This window comes from Oxyura jamaicensis, chromosome 2, assembly GCF_011077185.1.
Source record: "Oxyura jamaicensis isolate SHBP4307 breed ruddy duck chromosome 2, BPBGC_Ojam_1.0, whole genome shotgun sequence".
Lineage (NCBI taxonomy): Eukaryota > Metazoa > Chordata > Aves > Anseriformes > Anatidae > Oxyura > Oxyura jamaicensis.
Genome location: NC_048894.1, coordinates 117,839,669 through 117,862,742, shown reverse-complemented (window position 1 = coordinate 117,862,742; position 23,074 = coordinate 117,839,669). Strand labels below are relative to the sequence as shown.

The 23,074-nt window shown below is 35.6% G+C and overlaps 1 protein-coding gene and 2 long non-coding RNA genes across 3 annotated transcripts in view; 2 read left to right on the top strand and 1 right to left on the bottom strand.

The window, feature by feature from the left end:
• Window positions 1–22,003, top strand: part of TCEA1 (transcription elongation factor A1) — a 28,469-nt gene extending 6,466 nt beyond the window's left edge. The window contains exons 3-10 of the mRNA XM_035318162.1: window positions 4,575–4,680; window positions 13,044–13,131; window positions 14,141–14,289; window positions 15,853–15,909; window positions 16,421–16,575; window positions 19,492–19,638; window positions 20,519–20,590; window positions 21,683–22,003. Of these exons, the coding sequence (XP_035174053.1) occupies window positions 4,575–4,680; window positions 13,044–13,131; window positions 14,141–14,289; window positions 15,853–15,909; window positions 16,421–16,575; window positions 19,492–19,638; window positions 20,519–20,590; window positions 21,683–21,691 (783 nt within the window). The 3' untranslated portion in view covers window positions 21,692–22,003. The remainder of the gene's footprint in view (window positions 1–4,574; window positions 4,681–13,043; window positions 13,132–14,140; window positions 14,290–15,852; window positions 15,910–16,420; window positions 16,576–19,491; window positions 19,639–20,518; window positions 20,591–21,682) is intronic.
• LOC118162157 lies at window positions 3,350–20,519 on the bottom strand. Its single transcript, XR_004748320.1, has 3 exons — window positions 20,296–20,519; window positions 5,181–5,186; window positions 3,350–3,360 (listed from the first exon to the last, which is right to left on the bottom strand). It is a non-coding gene; the product is annotated as an uncharacterized LOC118162157 (long non-coding RNA).
• Window positions 6,224–10,228, top strand: LOC118162156. Its single transcript, XR_004748319.1, has 2 exons — window positions 6,224–7,572; window positions 8,440–10,228. It is a non-coding gene; the product is annotated as an uncharacterized LOC118162156 (long non-coding RNA).
• Window positions 22,004–23,074: the final 1,071 nt, after the last annotated feature.

Here is a 23,074-nt window from a genome sequence, read left to right as displayed (position 1 = left end):
CTCCTCTGTGCAGGTTTGGTGCTGTCTCACACTTGCATGCATACGCTCTCATTTTGCTTATCTCTACATCGCTAACATAGTATATTACTTTTGCAAGTAAGCTTTTCAAAAAAATAAGTCAATGGACTTCATTTACATGTCAAATTTCAGAGTTTGTCATGTAGTTCTGCAGTGATCAACTTCTGTTTCAAGTTAACTGGATATTACCTATCTCTATGAAAATTTGCAATAGCAAAAAAAAAGAGGAAGACCTGATTTTTGTTGTGGGAGACACTTTAATTGCAAAAGACTGAAAAGTATCATTTTGCTAAGTGACAATGGCCACAGATAAAGAATTAGCTAGAATGATAAAAGTATCTGTAGCAGCATCAGTCTTTCCTATATCTTTGTAAAATGTATTTATTTCAGTACATTATCAGTAATACCGTTTGTCACCAAAAATAGGAATTTGAAAGTTTCACCTTCATGCATGAATGAGCATGGCTGATACAACTCTGCAACTTTTTTCCCTATGTCCAACCTTGTTCCTAAGACAAAGAAACAAAACACCTTCTCCTACCCTATTTTTTTTTGAGATAATTTGTGCAGATCTTATTAAAACTATTTGTGTTATATATATATGTGTGTGTATGTGTGTATATATATATATATTTCCCCCTTGAATGAAAAATCTCTGTGTAAGTGCTCCATAAATTCTTTATATATGTGTAAATATTGCTTTGCAAAACTCTTCTGCTTAGTGTGATGAATGAGACTAGGAGTGGTTGTACACAAACAGCAGAGCTATCTTTACCCTTTAACCTTAAGGATCTGAAGAATGTACAAGTAGATAACTCATTCTTTTTTAGTTTCAATGAAAACTTTTCTAACTAGTGTTATCAATAGAGCGGGACTCTTAATCTTGGTGAGTATAAACTCGAGTGTCTCTATTCTAGGGCACTTGTGTGACCCTGACTTAATTTCTATAGATTGCATGCTAATCCTGTCCTGTTTTTTATTCTATTTGAAAGAAGCTTATTTATTTCCATCCACATCACAGGTACCTGCTTTTAAAGTGGAAAAATATTTCTAATGAAATGTTGTTTTTAATCTGTATTGAGGGGCACCATATGAGTTTTTAAAGAAGATTTCTCTGTAAGTCTAGTAGTACGTCTAAAGGGATGAGCTATTTTAGTCTTGCTTAGTAGACTGACTGTAGCTTTGTTAAGAAGTTTTTTTTTCTCTGAAGTATCCATTGCTGTATCCCTTTTTGGCTGTGTAAGATCTTATTTAAACTGAAATTTACATTTTTTTAAAGAGTTTTATAAAAGCATAACATCCATTCTACATTTCTTTTTTGGTCTCCCAAAATTGCTTAAACTGTGGAGGACTTGGAACAACAGTTGAAATGAAGGGTCGTTAGTGTGCTAACGTTAAGGAGCTTGATGGTGAGAAAGTGGGAGCGCTAACTTCCTCTGAGTAGACTGAGATATCTATTGATATGTTTGGACTGATGAAGCACAGGACACAAGTGAAAATCATACTTCTACGTCCATTTTTGAGCAGTTTTCAAAATGGGCTACTTTGAGAAAAGCACTGCTGACTGATGCGATAGTTTCATTATTCCTTTGTAATAAAAGGAGTGACAGTTCCTCGTGTGACATGACTGGCAGTTCAGTCTGAGCCGGGGAGATCCTCTGACAATTTACAAGTGCAAGGAATAAATAGGAAGGTACGTGTCAGTAATTTGGGTTTGTGCTTGTGTCATGGGTCTTTCTTACCTGACTTCTGTCACAGAAAAATGAAGTTATTACATCCAATAATCTGTCATATCTAACAAGTTATATGTGAACAAGGCGATGTGCTTCCTTAGCAGCTGTTGAGCTGAGCTATGCAAGGAGCCAGTAGCCTTTGTAGCACGTGATTTATGTGGTGATCAGAATTACAAATCTGTTTAGCAGCTGCACAGTATTAAAGACGTTGTTTTTCTGATGCTAATTGTGGGTAGTGCTGCAGCTAAAGAGAGACAGTCTTTATTTTAACCAACAGGTTTTACTGGAAATTGTGCGCACACATGCACACACCCCTGTGCAGAAGTAAGCCATGATACATAGTCCTTGTTAATGACTTGCCAGTACATTGGCAAGTTGTGGAGACCTGGGAGGTTGGAGGTGGTTATTCTCCAGGACTGAATTTGGCTCTCTTTTGGTCCAAGTGCTCACAAATTCTCTGTCCTAGTACTTTCATACAATTTAATGTTGGTAACACCTGTGCTTGCTTCAGTGGTTGCCTTTCTTCCCAAGCTCTGTTCCTTTTATCTTGGTCCTTTAGTCTATTTTAGAGCAGAGTAGCTGCCACTATATGCTTTGTTTTGGGTTCACATATAGGTTACTTGTGATGACTGTTGTTCATACCATGTAAAGGCTGTTTGGCCTACAGGTTGAATGCTGTGGAGGTGAAAACAGATGTTTACTCGAGTCTAAACCTCTTAAAGAAAAGCAAATGAGAAGTATTTGGGAACTTGAAGTGAAGAATGATCCGTGAAGATACCTGCATGTTTATAAACTGGCACGGAGATAATTCAATTTCACAGGTTAAATTGGACTAGACAAAAATACCAATCTTCCACTTAAAGTGGCTCTCACAGTAACAGTTTCTTAGGCTGGAAGACTAAAGCTGATTTGTAATTGAAGTATGGTCATTTGGAAGTTAGTTTCCATACTACCTTAACAAAGCTGAGAGTTTAGACAGTTACTATCATAGGTTCTGCTCGTGTGATCAAAGGAAAAAATAATTTTGAGTTTTACTTGAGTTTTGCTACTTTAATATGTAGGTTGGTGTCTTCCCCACTTGTGATAAAAGTAGGCCATAGTTATACCCAGTTATCGGCAAGTTTTTTTTTATTATTATTATTTTTATTTTTTTGTAGGTACATTTTTTTCTCATTCAGATATGACGAGTACTTTATGGATGTCCAAATGTATGTTATTTTTATTGTCTGAACATAATGTCCAGAGTATATATTTAACATGTCAAGGCAGTTGGTCAGTACTGCTCTGGTTAGGCCTTTGTGTGATGTGTGATGCTAAAGCATATCATGAAAAGAGCATACAGTCAAAAGTAGAGGAAGAAATGCAAAGTGTCAACCTGTAAGTGAAGTCCTTGGCCTGTCCTCAGTGCTCAACCACAGAAGGGGAAAAGTGAAAGGGAGAGGAAGAGCTGCTGCATCTAGTTGGTGTTTTCTGTTAGTCTGAGTGTGCAGAGTCCATCCTGAAAAAATCTTTCATACAAGTGAGTAGCCATCTGTTTTCTTTAGTCTAAAATATGTTTAGAACTGGTGCTCAGACCTGAGATTTTGATATGCTTCCTTTGCTGAAATAGCTGCTGAATATTTCAGTACATTTCCAGTCATTTAGCACATCCGTGGTGCACAAAGAGGTGTTTTGTGTGGGCTGTAAGGAGTAATTTACAGGAACAAATCATTTCCATTTCTAGTGTAACACAAAGATTTGTTTTCCTTTAAAGGATAAGACATCTATGACAAACCAGTTCAAAAGTACATAGAATAAATTATATTTAACGAGTCTGCCAAATAGTAAATGCAGCAAAGCTGAGCATCTTAAGAACAATCCAGAAAATTTACTCATCAATCAAAATATATAAAATCGTAGTAAAATGCTTATTTGTATTGTTAAATGCTTTATTCCTTTCCAAAAACTAAAAGTGTGGAAATAATTATATTAACATGTTAGCTGGAAATACTCTGAAGTGAAACTTCTGTTGCTGTTAATCTAAATCTAATGTTCACGAGGACATAAATTATAGCTCTTAAAAGGAAAAAAAATAATTCTTAAAAGGAATGGATTGTTAATAAATCTCATCTTCACCCTGTAGGTGGCAGTAGTGCCAAAGTTTTAAAGCCTGTAACCAGCGTGGCATTTTCAGAAAGCGTGAGCAGCTCTTACTTTTTCTACCTAAAAGCAGAAACCTCTGTGCTTAAGATTTTAAGGAATCTCAATATTGCTAAAATTGCTAGGAACCTAAAACATGGTCACTCCCAACTAATACTACAGCTTCTTTCACAGCCAGTAAATGGGAGTTCTAAGAATACGAAGTTACTGAAGCAGTTAGCTAACTTCTGCTCATGCCGAAATATAAATACAGTCACTGCTTCAAACAAAAATAAGATTTTGAGGTTAGAACCTTTGCTAAAATATTTTTGTAACATTAAAATTTATATAAGGTTTTCACTTTGTTAGATGTTTTGAATGCCATACTTAGTTTAGGTAAGTAGTTCTGTAGAGTTTTTTTGGAAATGATTTGGGAAAAGGAATCTTCTGATGACTCCTCTTTACCCCCAAACTTCCGTGTTTGTATACAAATGTAACTGTTGTTGTACTTCATTGTAAAATGTAGATGTTCTTAAAGTAAGTTCTGTAAAGGTTTGCAGCATTTCATCCTAATATTCTTAAAAACAAAAATAGTTCTGTGTTTTTTTTTGAAAAAAAAAAAGATGTCCAAATACAACTTTATATAAATTTGTTTAATTATCTTCATGTCACCCTTCATAGCGTATGTTTTTATTTCTGTTGCAGTCTACCAGAATTGGAATGTCAGTGAATGCAATACGCAAGCAAAGCACAGATGAAGAAGTTACATCTTTAGCAAAATCTCTGATCAAGTCTTGGAAGAAACTGTTAGGTATGGTGACACAAACTTTTATTTTTTTTAGTTGTTGTTTTACTGTTTCAGCTATATGCAGATTTGATGCAAATCCTTCCACTTCCTTGCTTCAGATATACTTGTGTTCCTACTTAAGTATTGAAACTATTTGTGTGAAGGTATTTTTTTTTTTTAAATCTCTTTGACTATCACCAGTGCATTACTGTGAAAATGTATTCAGAAACAAAGTTAATATACTTTGATTAGGGCTGACAAACAGTAGGAAACCGACTTCTGCAACATGACTCATTTCTGAAGTCTCATTGCCTGCTGTTGAGCTAGAGTGACTCTGCTGCAGTACTAAAAACTAACGAACCTTTTCTTGACAATTTCCTTTGTCAAATATAACAGATAGAAGAGTTTGTGCAAAACTCGTGAATGTAGAAACTTTGAAGTTTGGTTATAAAGTGACATGTGAAGAGAAAAAACAGTTTAAAAAACAACACCTTTAAAATTCTGTTATAACTTACAGATGGTACATATTTCTCTAAAACCTTAATAGTTTTAAATAACTTACTGATTAATGAGTTAATACTTTTTGTTTAATTTCCACCACAGCAATGAATACAGTTATTAAAACCTTTTTTGTTAACAGATGGTTATTCAAGGATACCTTGTAGCACTTAATTCTAATGTATTTGAAAACACACTAATCTGAAGCTGTATCTTTCAGTTATTTTTGCTCATAACACTGTAGTACTCAATTTCATTTATTTGGATCCCATTTTAGATAAACTAAGCTTTAGGAAGCTTAAAATTTTGAAATAGGGAACAGTTTTTTATTATTTTCTCCTGATCTAAATATTTGATGTTCTGTCTAGAAAAATATGTTAAATACCTGGCTGCCATTTCAGGGGTAGCCTCAGTCAGCCTCATTTTGTCAAATCTGTTAGTCTCATTTTATCCCAGTCAGCCTCATTTTAGCAATTATGAAGTATTTTATCAAATATGTTATTATTCCTTTTGTAAATGTTGTAAAAATGACTTTATATCCATTTGCCAGTATATACATGTAAATACGGACAAATTGTGACAGTTCTCATAATCTTCAACTAATCTTCTACAACTTAGGTATCCTAATAAGAAGGAACAGCTTCTATACCACAGAGATTTTTTAACCTACCATTAAAATGCTAGATAACGCTCATTAGGCTAGTAGGAGTAATTACATTTTATCAGCATATTGAGTATTACCTAAATACTTTTAAAATCATACTGACTTATTTTATAAATTAAATGCATACTTTATAAAGGATCTGATCAGAAGTCACTGGTAAAAATTAGAAATCATGTACTTCAGATTAAATTTCCACTTAAATCTTGAAGTCCAACTATGTGATGCATAAAAATGGTAAGATATGGAAAAGTAGCAACAGACTTGCATATTAACTTGACCTCCTCTAAATACTTGAAAGCAGCAGCTGGACTGAGGGAGCTAGCTCTCAAGTTACACATCTAAGTAAGAAATACGTAATAAACAATTTAAAAAAGAAAAGAAAAAAAAGCCCCGTCACACTTTTTTTTTTTTTTTTTTTTTTTTGTATTGTTGTTTTGGTTTTTAGATTTTTGATAGTGCAACTTATTTTAGGCAACAAAGCAGAAGAAATAGTGTTTTCCACAGAATTCTCAGCTTTTGGGAATTCTCCCAGATACTGCATTTTGCAGGGGCTAAGTGTTCTGGGTGTCATTGTTCCTTGAGCAAAGGAATTGCAATTTATTGGTTAAGACAGTAGAAAAAGGTTTCTGTTTCATTATTTTAAACATAATTTCAGTCAGTCAGTCAAACTTGTTTTAATATATTATTACCTATAGCTGACTGATACTTAGCTGTTTAAACATTGTGAAACACAGGACACATGTGAAACACATTCCTCAACCTCTGAGGGTGGTCTTGCTCTAGAAGTCTGGAGTAGGACTCTGATGTCTGATGATGATGGTAGGTCTATCTGAGTGTAGGCTGCTGCTGAAAGAGGTGGTCTTGACCTCCCTTTTGCAGAGGTGCCTTCTTGTTCTTTCCTATGCTAAGACTAGTGCTCAAGTGGCTATACAGAAGGGTCAGAGGTGGGAACTGACCAGTTGTAAACTAAACATTTTGTTCTTCTGGATTTTATCTCAACTGTATCAGATTCTTGATCCAGCCATTTTGCAGTTACTGATTCCTGCACAGGGACTGAGGCAGTAACATGCAGCTGGGGAAAGGTGGGACTGCTGCTTTTGATGGTTGCTACATTCAGATTGCTTTAAGATAATTCTGAAATCTGCCTTAAGACTGCTTTCATCAGGTGATGTCAAATGTGAGGAACTGGAATGTAAATAGCAAATATTTGACAACAGTCAGAACTGAGTATGTTCTTGGGGCAGAGGGAATGTGACCTTTATTCATTCTCTGATTTTTGTTACAGGGGAAGATACTGCTCTATGTACATTATGGTGCTAGGTTTGCTACAGTGGTGATTGTGCATTTATTATATAAAATCAAATAAATTTGGAAAATACAGCAATGCTTATATTAAAAACTGATGTAGTTAAATTCTCCTGTGTAGACCATATAATAAAGCATAGTAGGTTAAATGTTTCACCTCTTATTTCACTGCTCAGTATTCATTAGAACTTAGTGTCATAACTCTGGAAGATAGGGTATCTGGGCTGCATGAAGCATGGGTGGGAATCTTACAAAGTACTCTTATTCTGTTTTATCATTAGTTTTGACTTTCTCAGAAGAATACGAAATGCCATATGTTGAACTGCTTGAGAAATCAGTTTCGATTGTGCTGTTTATAGTGCATGTAAAATGGTATGGATCAAAGATGGCAACAGAAGCGGACAGCTGTTAATCGTACCAAGCATTGTACTCAGAGATCTGAAGTCTTTGTGAGTTATTTTTATAAATGACATTTTGAATTTAGGAAAGAATCTTTGACTGCTCAGGGTGCATGTACTATCTAAGTTGAATGCTTTTGGAACTTGTGTTTTAAGGATGCATGGGAAACAGAGAAGAAATCAAAATAAGGTTGTGAATCACCAGAGTGTTAACAGATATTTATGGCTCGCCTGGAACCATGGCAGGTTACAAATGGTTTTTCAGCAGGGTCAGAAGCTGCCCAGCAGAGGGCTCACAGGCATTGTCTGAAGTGAGTCACTGTGTGAGCTACAGTGAAAGATTGCTTTCAGATGTTATAAAAACGTTAAACCACACAGACTAGTTGGTCACAATTTAGATGAAGAAGCAAATTCAGTTCTCAGAATGAAATACTGTTAAGTCATAACGTGGAATTTGCAAGTGGTTATTGTTTTGCCAAGTAGTTGAGTAAGTAGAGTACGTTATACAGATACCTATGTGTAGGCTTAGGTTATCATCACTTAGGTTATGAGGGTATTTATGAAGTTATCCTCATTAAAAAAATCTCTAAGGAATTTAACATCCTCTATCACAAATAATTACTTACTGAATTCTAAGAGTATACAGTATAAAAAAAAAGTCCAGATCTTTAACTAAGTAAACTTAACTTCAGTAAGCTTGTGATCTGGACTGAAAATCAAGAATGATTGGACAATACTCTTCAGTAAGCACAAGTCTGATCGTATATTCCCAGTAGGGGGAAGAAAAAAAAAAACAACACACAAAAACAAACTAAAAATGGGTCCAAGAGCATTTTGAAATGCCGGTTTCAATATATATACATGTATCTTAAACTAAAATTGCTTAGTCATACTTAATAAGTGCTTAATGTTTTTAAGATAATGCCAGCCAGACTACACAGAAGTGTATTACTCAGTGGAATTTGTGCATACTATCTTCTGTTATTTCAAATCTGGTTTTGATTCTGCTGGAACAAGCTGGTACAGTCTAGGACTATCATACAGGTATGTTAATGCTGTCATTAGATAAGGTTGTTCAAGAGACCTGAAAACGTACTGATTGTGTTCAAAAAAATTGTTATTGACAAAACAAGTTCCTAAATTACAATCTAAGAGTGTTCAAGAATAGTGTTTACTATAGGTAAGAACAGTACGTGTCTTTATAGGATATCAAGTGCAAAAAGAGTTTTAGAACATCTCTTAATTTACATATCAAGTATGAGCTATAGAATCATTTCAGTTGGAAAAAACCTTCAAGGTCATCAAGTCCCATCACTAAACAGCGTTCTGCAGCGCCATGTTTAAACATCTCTCACATACCTCCAGGACTGGGGACTCCACTGCTTCCCTGAGCAGCCTGTTCCAATGCTTGACCGCCCTCTCCATGAAGTTCTCCCTAATAGCCGATCTAAACCTCCCTGGCATAACTTGAGGCCATTTCTTCATGTCCTATCACTAGTCACATGAGAAGAGAGTCTGACACTCGCCTCACTGCAACCTCCTTCCAGGTAGTTGTAGAGAGCGATGATATCTCCCCTCACCCTCTTCTTCTACAGCTCACTTAGCAGCTCCTCATAACTATTGTTTTCTAGTCCCTTCACCAACTTTATTGTGCATGCTCAGGCAATTCCATATCCTTCCTTTAGCGAGGGGCCCAGAACTGAGCACAGTATTCAAGGTGCAATCTCACTGGTGCCATGTGCAAGGGGACAATCACTTCCCTTGACCTCCTGGCCATACTATTTCTGATGCGAACCAGGATGCCATTGGCCTTCTTGGCCACCACTGCTGGCTGTTGACCAGCATCCCCAGGTCCCTTTCTGCTGGGCAGCTTTCCAGCCACTCTTCCCCAAGCCTATACCACCACATGGGGTTGTTATGACCCAAGTGCAGGACCTGGCATTCAGCCTTTTTGAATATTGTGTGATTGGATGCGGCCAGTCCCGATGCACAGCCTTCCTACCCTCAAGCAGTCCTGCCTAACGTGTTGTTGTCTGCAGACTTGCTGAGGGTGCACTCATCCAGATTATCAATAAAAATGTTGAACAAAACTGGCCCCAATACTGAGCCCTGGGGGATGCCACTGGTGACCAGCCGCTGTCTGGGTTGAACTCCTTTCACTATGACTCTGAGCCTGGCCATCCAGGCAGTCCTTCAGCCAGCAATATGTATACCTGTCCAAGCCGTGAGCAGCTGGTTTCTCACAGAATACTGTGGGATACTGTCAAATACTTTACTGAAATTCAGGTAAATAACATCCACAGCTTTTCCCTCGTGTACTAAGAAGGTCATTTTGTCATAGGAGATCAGGTTAGTCAAGCAGTACCTGCCTTTCATAAATTCATGCTGGCTGCATCTGATCACTGGGCACAGTTGTCCCATATGTGCCGTGTAAAGGCATACAAGATGGTCTGCACGACCTTCCCTGGTACCAAGGTCAGACTGACAGACCTGTTATTCCCTAGGTCCTTCTTCCTTCAATTCTTATAGATTGGAGTCCCATTCACTAACCTCCTGTTAACTGGGCATTACTATAAATTACTTTATGTTACTTAAGCAAGGAAAAGAAAAGACTTTTTAAGGCCTTTTGAAGCTGCAGCAGCTAAAACTAAAATTATGCTTTTCACTCCTAAAAGTGATGACAATTTCAATTTGTTTCTGAAAAAAAGAAATTTGGGTAAGTTTTAATAGCTGAATGGTTTAAAAAAATAATCATGCCTCTTTAAAGGAACATAGAATTATAATTTAAATTCTCTAAATATTTTTCTGCTTCTATAGATTTCCTGACATGAATCATGTTCTCATTTGAATTCTTAAATGTCTTACACAGAAAGGCTGTTTTTCCCTCTTTGTTAGAATTTCTGTGGTTGTCCGTAGTTCCCACTAGCTGTCATTCTCCCTTTGCTCTTGAGTCTGACCATTGAATGTAAAATAAGCTAATTAGAAGAGACTTTAGTCTCTCAAGGTTAACTTTTTTGTCCTCTCCCCAAAGGACAGTTGAAATGCTGTCTAGCAAGCTGTTAATTGCATATTATTCTTTTGTCAGTACAGTATTTAATAAAATAAAGTGTCCTTGCTCATGTGTGAATTTAAGAATAAATACTGCTTGACACTGAATCCCCCGTCCTTGGTACTTTCCAATATATGGCCATAAGAGTGAATGGCTTAGAGTATTTCTACTGAGTGGAGAATATTGTTAACTTTATTTTCAGATTACTGAAGCTGGACTAAACAGAAATGAATAAAAGATTTCTAAGAAAAGATTTCTATGAAATCTGTGTCAACTCTTCTCTAAGTAATTAAAGGTAGTGCAGTTTTGAATGCATATTTGTTGAGGATGGTCCAGTTGTCTCGACTGGTGAAGTTTGATGTTGGTTTGAGACGTACTTGGTTAGACTGGTCTGCAGGTATAGAAAGAGCCCCTCTTACTTTACCACTGTGCCTCACATATACTCTGCCCTTCATAAATGAAAGAAGCAATCAGTGTATCAATAAATGTTCACAAATCACAGAACCATAGCATAGTCATAGTTTGGGTTGGAAGGGACCTTGAAGATCACCCAGTTCCAACCTCCCTGCCATGGACAGGGACACCTCCCACCAGACCAGGTTGCCCAAGCCCCCATCCAGCCTGGCCTTGAAAACCTCCAGGGATGAGGCATCCACAGCTTCTCTGGGCAGCCTGTGCCAGTGCCTCACCACTCTCTGAGTGAAGAATTTCTTCCTTATATCTGCTCTAAACCTCCCCTTTTTTCAGTTTAAAGCTGTTCCCCCTTGTCCTGTCACTACACTCCCTGACAAATAGTCAGGGAGTGGAAAGCTGCTATAAGGTCTCCCTGGAGCCTTCTTTTCTCCAGGCTGAACAGTCCAAGCTCTCTCAGCCTGTCCCTGTAGGAGAGGTGCTCCAGCGTCACCTTTGTGGCCCTCCTCTGGACTCGTTCTAATACTTCTGTGTCCTGAGGCTTGGGGTGAATGCTTACCCTAGGATACCTGCTGATCTGTCAGTTTATCTTAAAACCTCTGACAATAATGATAATGTACTTAAGGTGAGGGTAAATGAGATAGCATACCTATATAGAATATTTTTTGAATTGTATATTTGGTGTTTGTTGCCATAGAGAGTAGTCGTGTCAATATGCATGTTAAAATGGGTTTTGTTTCCTTTCTCTGTGCACCTTGGGTGTCATAGCAGAAAACGTCTATGGTCCATTCAGCTTATAGCCTCATTTGCTTACTTAGTGATTTTTAGTGAGGAAATCTTTAAAGTTTTAAGGTCTTGAAGTCTGGGGCAATATTCTGGAGAAGTATTTTGTGTATTTGCCTGGTTCCCTTACTCTTTTGTAGGCATCTATTTTTTGAGGCAGCTGGAGGAAGAATACTAGATGTGTGCTTAAGGTGCTTGAGTAAGAGACCTGAATCTGTGATCTATACCACTAAGTTCCCACGAGATATATGGGGATGGGGTTCCTTTGGAAATGAGGGTACTTTTAGATGCTTAAGCAAAGGTGTAGATACCTGGTTTGGCGTATCTTTGCAGGAATGACTGAGCCTTATCAGATTTCCCTATTTTGATCTGATTTTAGTTCTTTTTAAAGAAGTTTGTAATCAAAATATTAACGGTCTGTAGAGTTAGACATATAATGCCAGATTTATGAGGGCTCAGAGAGAGGAATTAACAAAATCTAACTTTAGGTGGGTGACATGAATCTTTCTCTCTGACTAGTGGAGAGAGTCAACCTTTCTGAAAGCAAGTTAAAGCTGGAGCTTGATTTAGCCACTCTGAATTGCTCTTTACAATAAAGAGGTGTTCACTAGGCTGAAGATAAATGTTGTGATTGCCCTTTTTAATAAAAGACTGTTCTTATTTTCTGTGATGTTATCATCATTAAATGCATCCTGTGTGGGAAAGGTAACTTTACATCTTTTTAAACAATATTCTAAGAGCTATCACAAAAATACTGTGTGCACATCTGTAAAACTTCAAAATCTTTATATTTTTTTGGCAGCCATAGGTAGCTTTTACCTTACAGTTCCTTTCATTCAGTGTTTTAAATATTAATTGAAGAGAATGTGAAACTGCGAACATAATCGAACAGAATGACATGCATTTAATAGGAACTCATATTTAAAACATGGAAGATGAACTTCAGAGACTTAATGAAGTCTCTGTTTAAGAAGTTATTGTGTATCTCATGCAGTAGAATTGGCAAAAATAAATCATAAAAGTTTACATTTTCATCATGTCTTCACTGTCATTTTAAGCACATACTGGTCTTGACCTGAAGTATCTAAGTGTTAGCATATATTTCATTTGCTGGGTTGGTGAGGGTGTTGAGCGTAGAAAGCTGTTTCAGCAAGAAGGTCAAATCAGAGAGTGGGAGCTGATAGCATTTCTAACTGGTTCAGAAGAAACCATCAAAGATACTCTGCCACTGTTTTAAATCAGTTATGGAGTAAAAGTTTCTCATGTTTTGTATTCCCAGATGGACCTTCAACTGATAAAGATTCTGAAGAAAAGAAAAAGGAGCCTGCATCTTCCTCACAAAACAGCCCTGAAGCAAGAGAAGAAAGGTACTTAGTTCTTGAAGACAAATAATTTCACTCAGTATAAATTGGCTTTAACCTGCAAAATCAACCAGTCTGTATATATATATTTAAACTTTGGCCCAAATTTGTCATATTAGAGATAGCTGCTGTCATACTAAAAAAACAAAACAACAACAACAAAAAGACACAGGTCAAGATGTGGCCAGACTAGTTATTGTTTGTTTATTTAATCTGTTTTATCTGTCAAATACTTTCTTCTCTCAATCCTAGCACTGAGCTTTGAGAACCGTTAAACAACTTTCAGTTACGACTTTGTGGTAATTACATATACTAGAGGTTTGGAATGCTTCTTTTGTCTGTTAGCTTTTATGTTTAATAAACAGTCTTGTTCTACACCTTTTTTAATAAAGACAAAATGTCTGTTGTCAGAAAGATGAGCCCATGTAAATGACACTTGAGGAGCTAATGAGCATTTGCAAAATAGTGTCAACAAGTCTACTTTTTCTGTATTCCTGTTTATAGTGAATCTATTTACAAGAGCCATTTTCAAATTGGAATTTAACTTCCAATCTTTTGTCCCAATGTGAATTGAAAACTGTTTTACAGTTTGCAAAAGTGACCTTAAACCATAGTATCACTTCAGCACACTAAGTAGAGTGAATGCAGTGCACTCACTGCAGACTGAACATTAGAATGGTATTTCTTCACTGTTTTATAAAGCAAAGTTGCATGAATAAAAAGTGGTTTCATGTTAATGTAGAGAACTGAGAGTTAAAACTTACGTACTACATAATGGAATGGAATACCTGCTGTCTCTCTTGTGTGAAATACCCTGGCTAACATTCTAAAGACGTTTTAAAATTTTACTGCCTCTAGAGCTATAAATAGCTTTTAGAAAGTGACCTGTCTACTCTCTTTTTTTTTTCAATATCATCAACGGATGTAGCAAAAGATCTGTGTTTTGCCCTAGAACAAAGTCATCTGAAGAAGGGAAAAAATATTTAATACTAGTTTTCTTTTTGTCTTTTTCTAGCAGTTCAAGTAGCAATTCCAGCAGCAGGAAGGAGGAGGGTAGTGCTCCCTCAAATTCTTTCATCCCTTCTTTTCCTCGAGCTCCAAGCACTTCAGATTCTGTACGAGTGAAATGTAGAGAAATGCTCTCTGCAGCTCTCAGAACAGGAGGTGAGCTTTGTAGACTATATTTCCAAGTTTAACTATTTGCTTTTTCATTTCAGTCCTTCCCACTCTGTTCTTCTCCTGCCCTTGTTTATTGCATTTTTTATGTCCAATTGTATGTACATACCTGTAGGCCAGTTCACCCAAGCTGCAAGTAACTGGTTAAGCTTGGCAATATGGATATGTATTGAAATACTTTTTGGTTGCTGGTGCTATGGGACGTTTTGTAGCTTCTGTTCAACTGATATCTTACCTAGAGTAGACCTTCTTTTCAGGAAGTTATTTCCTCTGTAATGCCTCATTTGAATCTTTTAATGGAAGCTGCTATTTTTCATCTTATCTGCGACTGAGAGTGACACTTTATATGCAACTGCCTTTCTTACTCCAAAGGTCCTGTGAACCTTCAGATTCCAGTTTTTGAAGGCTGCCTTTCTGTTTTGATTTAACGTTGGAGTTTTATTGATAAAATCACAGTAAGATTCCTGCATTGTTCAGTTTTCATGCCTTAAGGGCATCTATAAATTACTTGACTGTACTGTTGTGGGTTTTTTGTGTGTGTATGTCGTGTTTTTTTTTTTTCTTTTCCCATCATGTACACTTGGGTGTCTTTAAACTGGCAAATTGAATGATACGCAAATAAAAAGTTGGGCTCCTTAGAATGACCTGAATTCTTTCTTGTGGGTCCTTCTCTTCTACCAGAACGTATGACCCACCTCCTCTTTCTCTGTTCTTAGCTTAGGGGAAGCTGACACAGTGTGAGCAGACTTCTGAAGTAATCTTTTTTACTCTTTTCACTGTTCTGTTCTTTACTTTTAATTCTTGTAAATTCCATCAGTAATCAAAGTCCTCTGTATCAGTAGTTCATAGACTTTAAAAACATTTGTAACCAGAAAGTTGCATATAGCATCTTAGTTTTCATAATTATATGAAGTTGGAATTTTATCTAGGTTTCCAAGAATTCTTTTCATGTTACCAAGATTGCTATGGTTTATTTCTTCTAATTTGCATGTTTTATGACCCTTTGTAGCTCTGCAATTTTTAAATAATAATATCGTTTGTTATTTAATGGCAGCATTTCTAATGAAATCCATCTCTTGCATGCTTGCAAAACATTGGATGGCTTTTGTTGTGTGGACTGAAAGAACTGATAAAACCCGATGAGGAATATTTTCTTTTTATAATAATCTATTTTATGCACAGATGCACTTTGGACATGGGTAGATGACAAGCCTAATAGAAGACTTTTTTTTTTTTTTTCTTCTGTATAGCAAAGTGGTTTTTATTGCTACTTGTGTTTGCAACTAGACAAATTTTTGTGTGTGAAAGATATAAGGCTATTCTCCTTTTTTAATCTTTTATTGTTCTTCATTTCACTTATTTTTCTTCAAAATAAAGAGTCAAAATATTAAGTTTTTAGAAAATTAAACTTTATGTATCATAAAGAAAATTCATTGTGGTTGTTTCATTGTTTGTTCTATTTTGATGTTTCGAATGGGCGCTCAGTGATATAAAATACTGCTGAGATCATAGAGTGCTAATAATTAATATTTTATTTTTTGTTTTGCTCAGATGATTACATTGCTATTGGTGCTGATGAGGAAGAGCTGGGTTCTCAGATTGAAGAAGATATCCTTTGTTGTGCATCTGGGTGCATTAGGATAAGAGAACATTGATAATTTAAAAGAATAGTTTATTTGATCTATATAGTGAGTATTTTATTTAACTTAGGACAAAACCAAGCAAACTGTGTTCAACACATCAGTTCAGAAATTCAGCATTTTAAAAAAAATACCACAGCCTAAACCACATACCTTAAAACTTGCAGTTTTTTTTTTTTTTTTTTTGGTATGATTTTTGTTCTTTTTATACAGAAATTAATTCATCCTCAGGATGAGGTTGAGGATCTGGACTTAAGTTTATGGCTGACTTTTGAGAATTTCACATTTTTCAAATGGTGTGCTAAATTACGATTATGCTTTGGCAGGACATGAACTAATGTTTGCTTTGTTGAACAGGAAAGTAACAGTTGTTTGGAGGTGGGGGGAAGGACTTGGTTTTAAAAGATTGCCCCCAGAAAATAATATTCTATAGTGCTCTGTTTTACTTGTTAATGTTTTGTTCCTTAAATCCAAAGCACCAATTTTTCAGGAATTAAAAAACACTGATATGAAATACAAAAATAGGGTACGAAGTAGGATAGCAAATCTCAAGGATGCAAAGAATCCAAACCTAAGGAAAAATGTGTTATGTGGGAACATACCTCCTGACAAGTTTGCCAAAATGACAGCAGAGGTAAGTAAAGCATATGTCTTGAATTGTTTCCCTATTGGACTTATGTCCTGGCCACAGAAGCAATTAATACAAGCTCTTTGTACTTTTGAGAGGCTATGGCATGTTTGTGGCTTTCACAGTTTGAATTATACAGGGCTTTACTGGTGCAGAGCAAATGAAAATGTTAACCGTGTAAATGGTTCCTAAACATCTGATTGTGAGTCAGGAGACAGGTAAGCTGTCTTTTGCAAATTATCAGAAACAGAATATTGGGCAGTTCTTGAGAGGTTACATGTTGTATCAGTGATATTTTAAGTTCAGGAAGAATTAAATAAATGTATCTGGCTAGTGACTTCAAGCTGTTAACCAAGTCATGTGACACCACCTGTGTAAGCCTGTCTTGCGATTTATTTTTCAAATACTAATCTCTGCTGTTATGCCCCTGTGCATGAGATAACACTGTGGTAAAAATCAGTCCCTCTCCTTTCGGCATCTTCAGTGTTGATTTATAGCTTACCTCAAATTTGACAGATTACCTCAAATGATTTTGAAGGAAACTCTTTGCAGTAAATAGAAAGACAACATCAAGGATGGGGTAGAGAAGCTCGGAGAATTGCCCTTTGAATCAAATTAAATGTATGTTATTGAAAGAACATTTTGAACACTTCAATAGAAATTCCTGTTCAGATGCTCACTGTCTTTATATTTATAAATCAAAACAAATCTGGGAAGTCTGAAGTAAAAAATTAGATGTTATAGGAAAGGAAAATAAAAGCATGGTTAACATCTGATTTCAGTTTTGAAGTTCTGCTTGGATTCTGTTACTTCCCACCCTCCTTACACTGGCCACAATCAGGTATAAAGGAATATCACGGAGTCTGAGAAGAAATTAAATTTATAATCAAGTAATGAAAATCATGAGTAGTTTTGATCTAAAAAAATAGCTTTTTATAAAGCTTTACATCAAGGCCAGGGCAAATGGAGGCTGATAAGGAATGTGTAAAGAGCCATAAGTTAAATGCATATTTTGAGTTTTTCTATTCTATGCTTGTGTTTGTAAATATGCACAAAAATACATTTCATGTTAAGCAGTGCCCATTCTTTGTTTTAATTAATTTATTGGATTAAGATTTTAAATGTAATGGCTAAAATAACCTATTATATCATAAAGGTGATTTCTAAAGTGAAGCCGTGTTGATACAAGATTTGCATTCCACATGTAGATGGGTTGTAGAATAAAACTTAATTGAAGAAAAATGGAACAACTTCTGCTGTGCACTTTTGATTACTATACATTGTTGAGATCCTGCACATTAGAACTTTTTTTGAAAAGGGGGAAAAACAAACAACAACAGCAACAACAAACACAGTGAATGTCAGCTCTTCAGTTAGTATTTTGAAACTCGCTGTATGTGTGAAGTTCTATGCAAACCAAAGTTTACTTTTACATAATCTTACCTAACAAAATGCTTAAAGTCAAGGAAAACTTACTAGAAGAAGTTGTTATGCGATTAATTAAAGAAGGAGGCTTGTTTGTGCAGTGTTATGAGACACCTCTATTTGAGTAGAGCTACCACTATTGAGTGTAGGCGCTGGTTTAATATCTCTGTTTTGCCAGGAACTTGGGAAAAGCATCCACAAATTTATGTTGCAGTAGAAGAGCATTGTCTGGCTTTGCTGTGACATACATCAACCATCACCATTAAACTTGTAGTTTCTTTATTGACTGCAATAGGAATAGGTTACTGATGATAAATTAATGTCTATTTATATTTACATGATTTCGATACGTTGCCTTGAATGAGGAAGAAATGTCTGAGTAAAATAAGTTACAAGTTTCTTTGAGTGTTATTTAATTCTTATGAGGTGACAGATAATTAGTAATAGGGATTACAGTTCACGTTGTCCTACAGTGACAGTGCTGCAGCACAACTAGAAATCCGGTCTGAGCCTTTATTTAGAATCATATTCTGTAGAAGTCACTCTGAAAAGGAAACATGGTCTCTGGCAATCCAGGCTCTCAAGCTAACAGAAAAGTATTAAATCTAGAATATGATTTTTTTTCTTTTTTCAGATGGAAAAACATTTTATCTAAAACCAGATCCTGTGTCTGTCTGAAAAATGATCATTGTGTTTTTTATGAGGAAAAACACTTCTGTTCCTCTCTGTTTCCCTCCTGTGTTCCTGATAGCATTGATTTCGTAGCAGATTTTTGGACTCTTGTTTTTCTGTGAGTTACTGCCTGGCATCCAGGCTTGACACAAGGTTTGTCATTACGACAAGGGATGTGCCTATTGTACATCTAACAGAGGGTTTGTAGCGGTGTACAATAATAAGGGAATGTACAATTTAGCAGTTTTGAAGTGTGTACTTGATGAGGCATACAATTTTTAGCTTGGGAAGCATACTTCCAAGGTTAAATGAGAAATACCAAGATTTTGGACTTCTGGTAACTTGTGATAAGTTATGGCTGAGTTGTATTTCTCAGTACAAATATGGAAATATTCAAGATGGTGTAAATTCTTCCTACAGTCACTATCATCTGTAGGTCAATGAGATAGTTATGCAAAGATCTAATCTAGGGAGAGGACCTTTTTCCTTACCTCAAGAGACCTTTTAAATCCTCTCCTACCCTGTATCTGTTATACTTCTGAACTTCAGAAATGTGTTTGCATATAATTATTTCTAGGTGTTTGAATTTCAACTGCATTAAAAAAAATATTAAACCTTTTGTAGCTTGTGTTCTTTGAAACGTTCCAACTTAAGTTTTGTAAAAGCAATGCTTTGTAGAATTACTTTGCCCCTTAATAGAGCAGTTATTCATGGATTCTATATAAGAAATGGTATGTGCATTTAGAATTATATGGTTTTCATGTTAGTAATGATTTCTTTAAAACAAAAACTCCTAGTAAACTCTCTGCAATTTGTCCGTAACAGGAAATGGCAAGTGACGAGCTGAAAGAAATGCGCAAAAATCTGACCAAAGAAGCTATCAGAGAGCACCAGATGGCTAAAACAGGAGGTACCCAAACTGATCTGTTTACATGTGGCAAGTGCAAAAAGAAGAACTGTACGTATACCCAGGTATGTGGCTATTGAGACTGTTCATTTTCCTTCTTCAAAGCTAAAGTCCTATACATCTAAACGTTGTCAGAGAAAAAAAGTTTTAATTACAAAATGAAGATTTAACAAAATACTAACAATTTACAGAATACATGGAGACAGTTGGATCTACTTAGATGTTTTTACACTAAGAATGTTTTTTGTATTAATTTACTAAAGATTGCATTTAAATCTGAGTATTTATATAGCCTGAAATGCCAGTTTCTTTGCAATGTTGATTTTTTGCTAATTCTTCTGATTACATTTAATAATCTGATTTTATGTGGATGAGAACTAATTTACTGGTGGTAATGTATAAATGTTTTTTTTTTTTAACAGAGGGAGTGAATACATGTATATAACCTGCCATTTGAATAATTTTAAGCCCTGATTTTCAGTTGTTCCTACAACCTTTTTCTATTTTAATACATTCACAACAAGTGCTTTGATTTGCTTAGCAGTGCTGCAGGGTGTGTAATTTTGATCACAGGATCAGCTATGTTTATAATTTAGTATTGTGTGCTAGTTGCTTTAAACAAAGCTGTGTTTCTATCAGGAGACTCTTAAGTTTTTGTATCAGTAAATATATGTAAAGTTGAACTGCTTTACTGCAGTTTTTTGTCCTAGAATTATATGAACAAGTGCTTCTAAATCTGTCAAAGCATAGGTTTATGATCACTTTGCAGTCCAAACAAACAAACAAAAAGTCCTCAGTGGGTACAAAAAGTTAACTTACATTCTTAATCCAAACGTATTTACTTAACGTTACACTTTGATTTTCAACCTTTGCGTTGAACACATGCTAACAAAAGTTGAACATACTAATTTTCCTTTTCTGTTCTGGCTCTTGCCTTTGCCAAAGGTTCAAACACGCAGTGCTGATGAACCTATGACAACATTTGTTGTCTGTAATGAATGTGGAAACAGATGGAAGGTAAGACTATTAGACTGTTCTGCATATCTGATAGTAGACAGCCGGGCTGTGCTTAATTTTCTGTTTTACAGTAAATGACAGTTGAGTTTTTGTTGATTTGTGGTTGTTTCTTAATTCATTAATGATGCTATATGTTGATATTGTGAAATAGTGTTAGGTTGGAAAACTGTGACTGAAGGTGTTGAGAACACACAAGTGAAGTGATTGGCTGTGGGTGGCTAGAAAAATTAGGATATTGGTTTAGACCTTGTGACATTTAGGTACTATGCTTTGCCATACAGAAAAGTGGCAAGTTAGTCACTGTGTTTTCCCATTCTTCACCCAAAGATATTCCCACCATTTTTAATCTCTGGTTTGATGGGTGGAATAGGCCTTTTTACACCTTATGTTGCTTTTTTTTCCTTTTTATTTTTTTACTTTAAAAAGAACGGGGATAAAAAAGAGATGACTCTTGCCTTGTTCCTGTGTCAGATTAAGTGTAGGACAGTGATAATTTGCTTTAAATTTTTATTTTTTTTAAGTTCAGGAAATGGGAATATAAAACAAAAAAAATCAAAAAACTTCTAAGGAGCAATGGTAGTCCAATAAAGTGGAGAAATATGTTATTGGGATGAAAGCCTTTAAAATTCAGTACTTAAGATGTGATAGCATGCAATGTGAAACAAGACATCTTCATTTTGTTAGTCTTCTATATTAAGAATGCTGCAGCTCTGCAGAACCATGTTGCACAGCATACATTAAGATTACAGCATAATAAATCTTTTATGCATCTTCTTTTATGCATCTTATTACTGAATACAGTTCAAATCTGTGCTCCGAGATACCTAAATAATTTATGAAGCTTAGAAGTTGTTTGATGCATCATGTAGAAAAAGTGCATTTGTCCTTAAAACCCTTTGTAAAGTGGCAGCTATGGAAGTCTCTGTATAAAATGCTTGAGTGAAGGAATGTTTGTATTATATAAGCAAATGCTATAACAAGTAATTTCCATATCCTAACTATGGATATGTAACAGTCATATTACTGTTTCTTCTTGCAAGGATTTAGAAATACGCTGTATGAAGATTTAAAAAGTTTCTTTTCTTTTGACAGTTCTGTTAGAAGAAGAAATTGTCAAGACATCTGGACCAGTATGAAAGTGGATTTTGTAATTAGCTTTAAAAACTAGGCTAAGCATCTAGCTTCCTGCAAATGAGTTGTTTTTCTTTTCTTTTTTTTTCTTTTTTTTTTTTTTTTTTCAAAGCAGCATACATGCCTGAAGTTAGCCTTTGTTTTGACACAACCATCATTTCCTTAAATGCCTTCCTATAGCTAATAGTCGGTAGGGCCAGGTTGCTCAATTGTAATGGTGAATGTTAAAATATTTTTTCATTTTTATAAGTAAGTTGACATTAAAATTTTACCAATTAAATATTTTGGTAATCAGTTTGTTTTTTTTTTCTATGTGAATGATGTACTTACTGTATGTGTGTGTGTGTATATTATATAATATATATATGTTATATATATATATATTATATTCTGAAACATACACCTTCTTCCGATACGTATTTTACCTCTCCACATTTGCTCAGTTGTAAGACGGGAATTTGCTTCTTGCTGCTGTATTCACTAATTTTGCAAAGAGACAAGGTATCTGACTAAATTTAATTACGTTGAACCTGCTTGCTAACTAAATCTCTGGTGTGTACATACTAGTTCTTAACTTGGGCTAAATTTGTGGTCATGGGTTTTGGAGCTTTATTAATGGATGTGATAACCTCTTTTGTGATGATTGGTTAAGCTTGTTTATGCAACCAGCTTTGATCAATGCAATTTGTTTTATTGCCCAAAGCATGTATTTTAGATGTTATCAGTAGGTATTATTTCTAGGAATATCTTAAAATAGTCAGTGAAATCGGATTTGGTTGTTCACTTTTCCTTATTGTGCTTGAAAACCAACTTTGCTTTAGATGTTGTATTTAAGCAAAGCCATTTTTGTTGGCCTGTCCTGCTGACACCAAGCTGACCAATTCATGACAAGATAAAATGGCCGGGAAATTAATATTATATTCACGTCATATGAATGGCATTAATTTTGTTCATGAACTGAATTTTGAGATGTTGAATATCTGATGTAAATCATAGACCTGCAGGCAAGAATAAATTTTTAAAGCTACGACCTTTTCCATATGTGGGATGATAGAAATACTGTTCTGCTACAGCCTGCTTTTTAACAGTGCGCATGGTTAGAAGTACTTTCCAATGCACTCTCCACAGAAACATGTCAACATCTTTAGAAGAGATGGAGATCTCACGCTATACCTAGGTCTGTGTTATCTCATTTATCAAAGCCTGGGGCTGAGGAGGTCCATCCTGACAGTGTACACAGAACATGTGGGGAAGGCTGGGGGGAGAGTACATGCAGTCCCTGGAGAATACATCCTTTGACTGTAAAGGAAACGAATTTTGAGGGGTGGTTTTTGCATGATGGAGGCAGTCTTA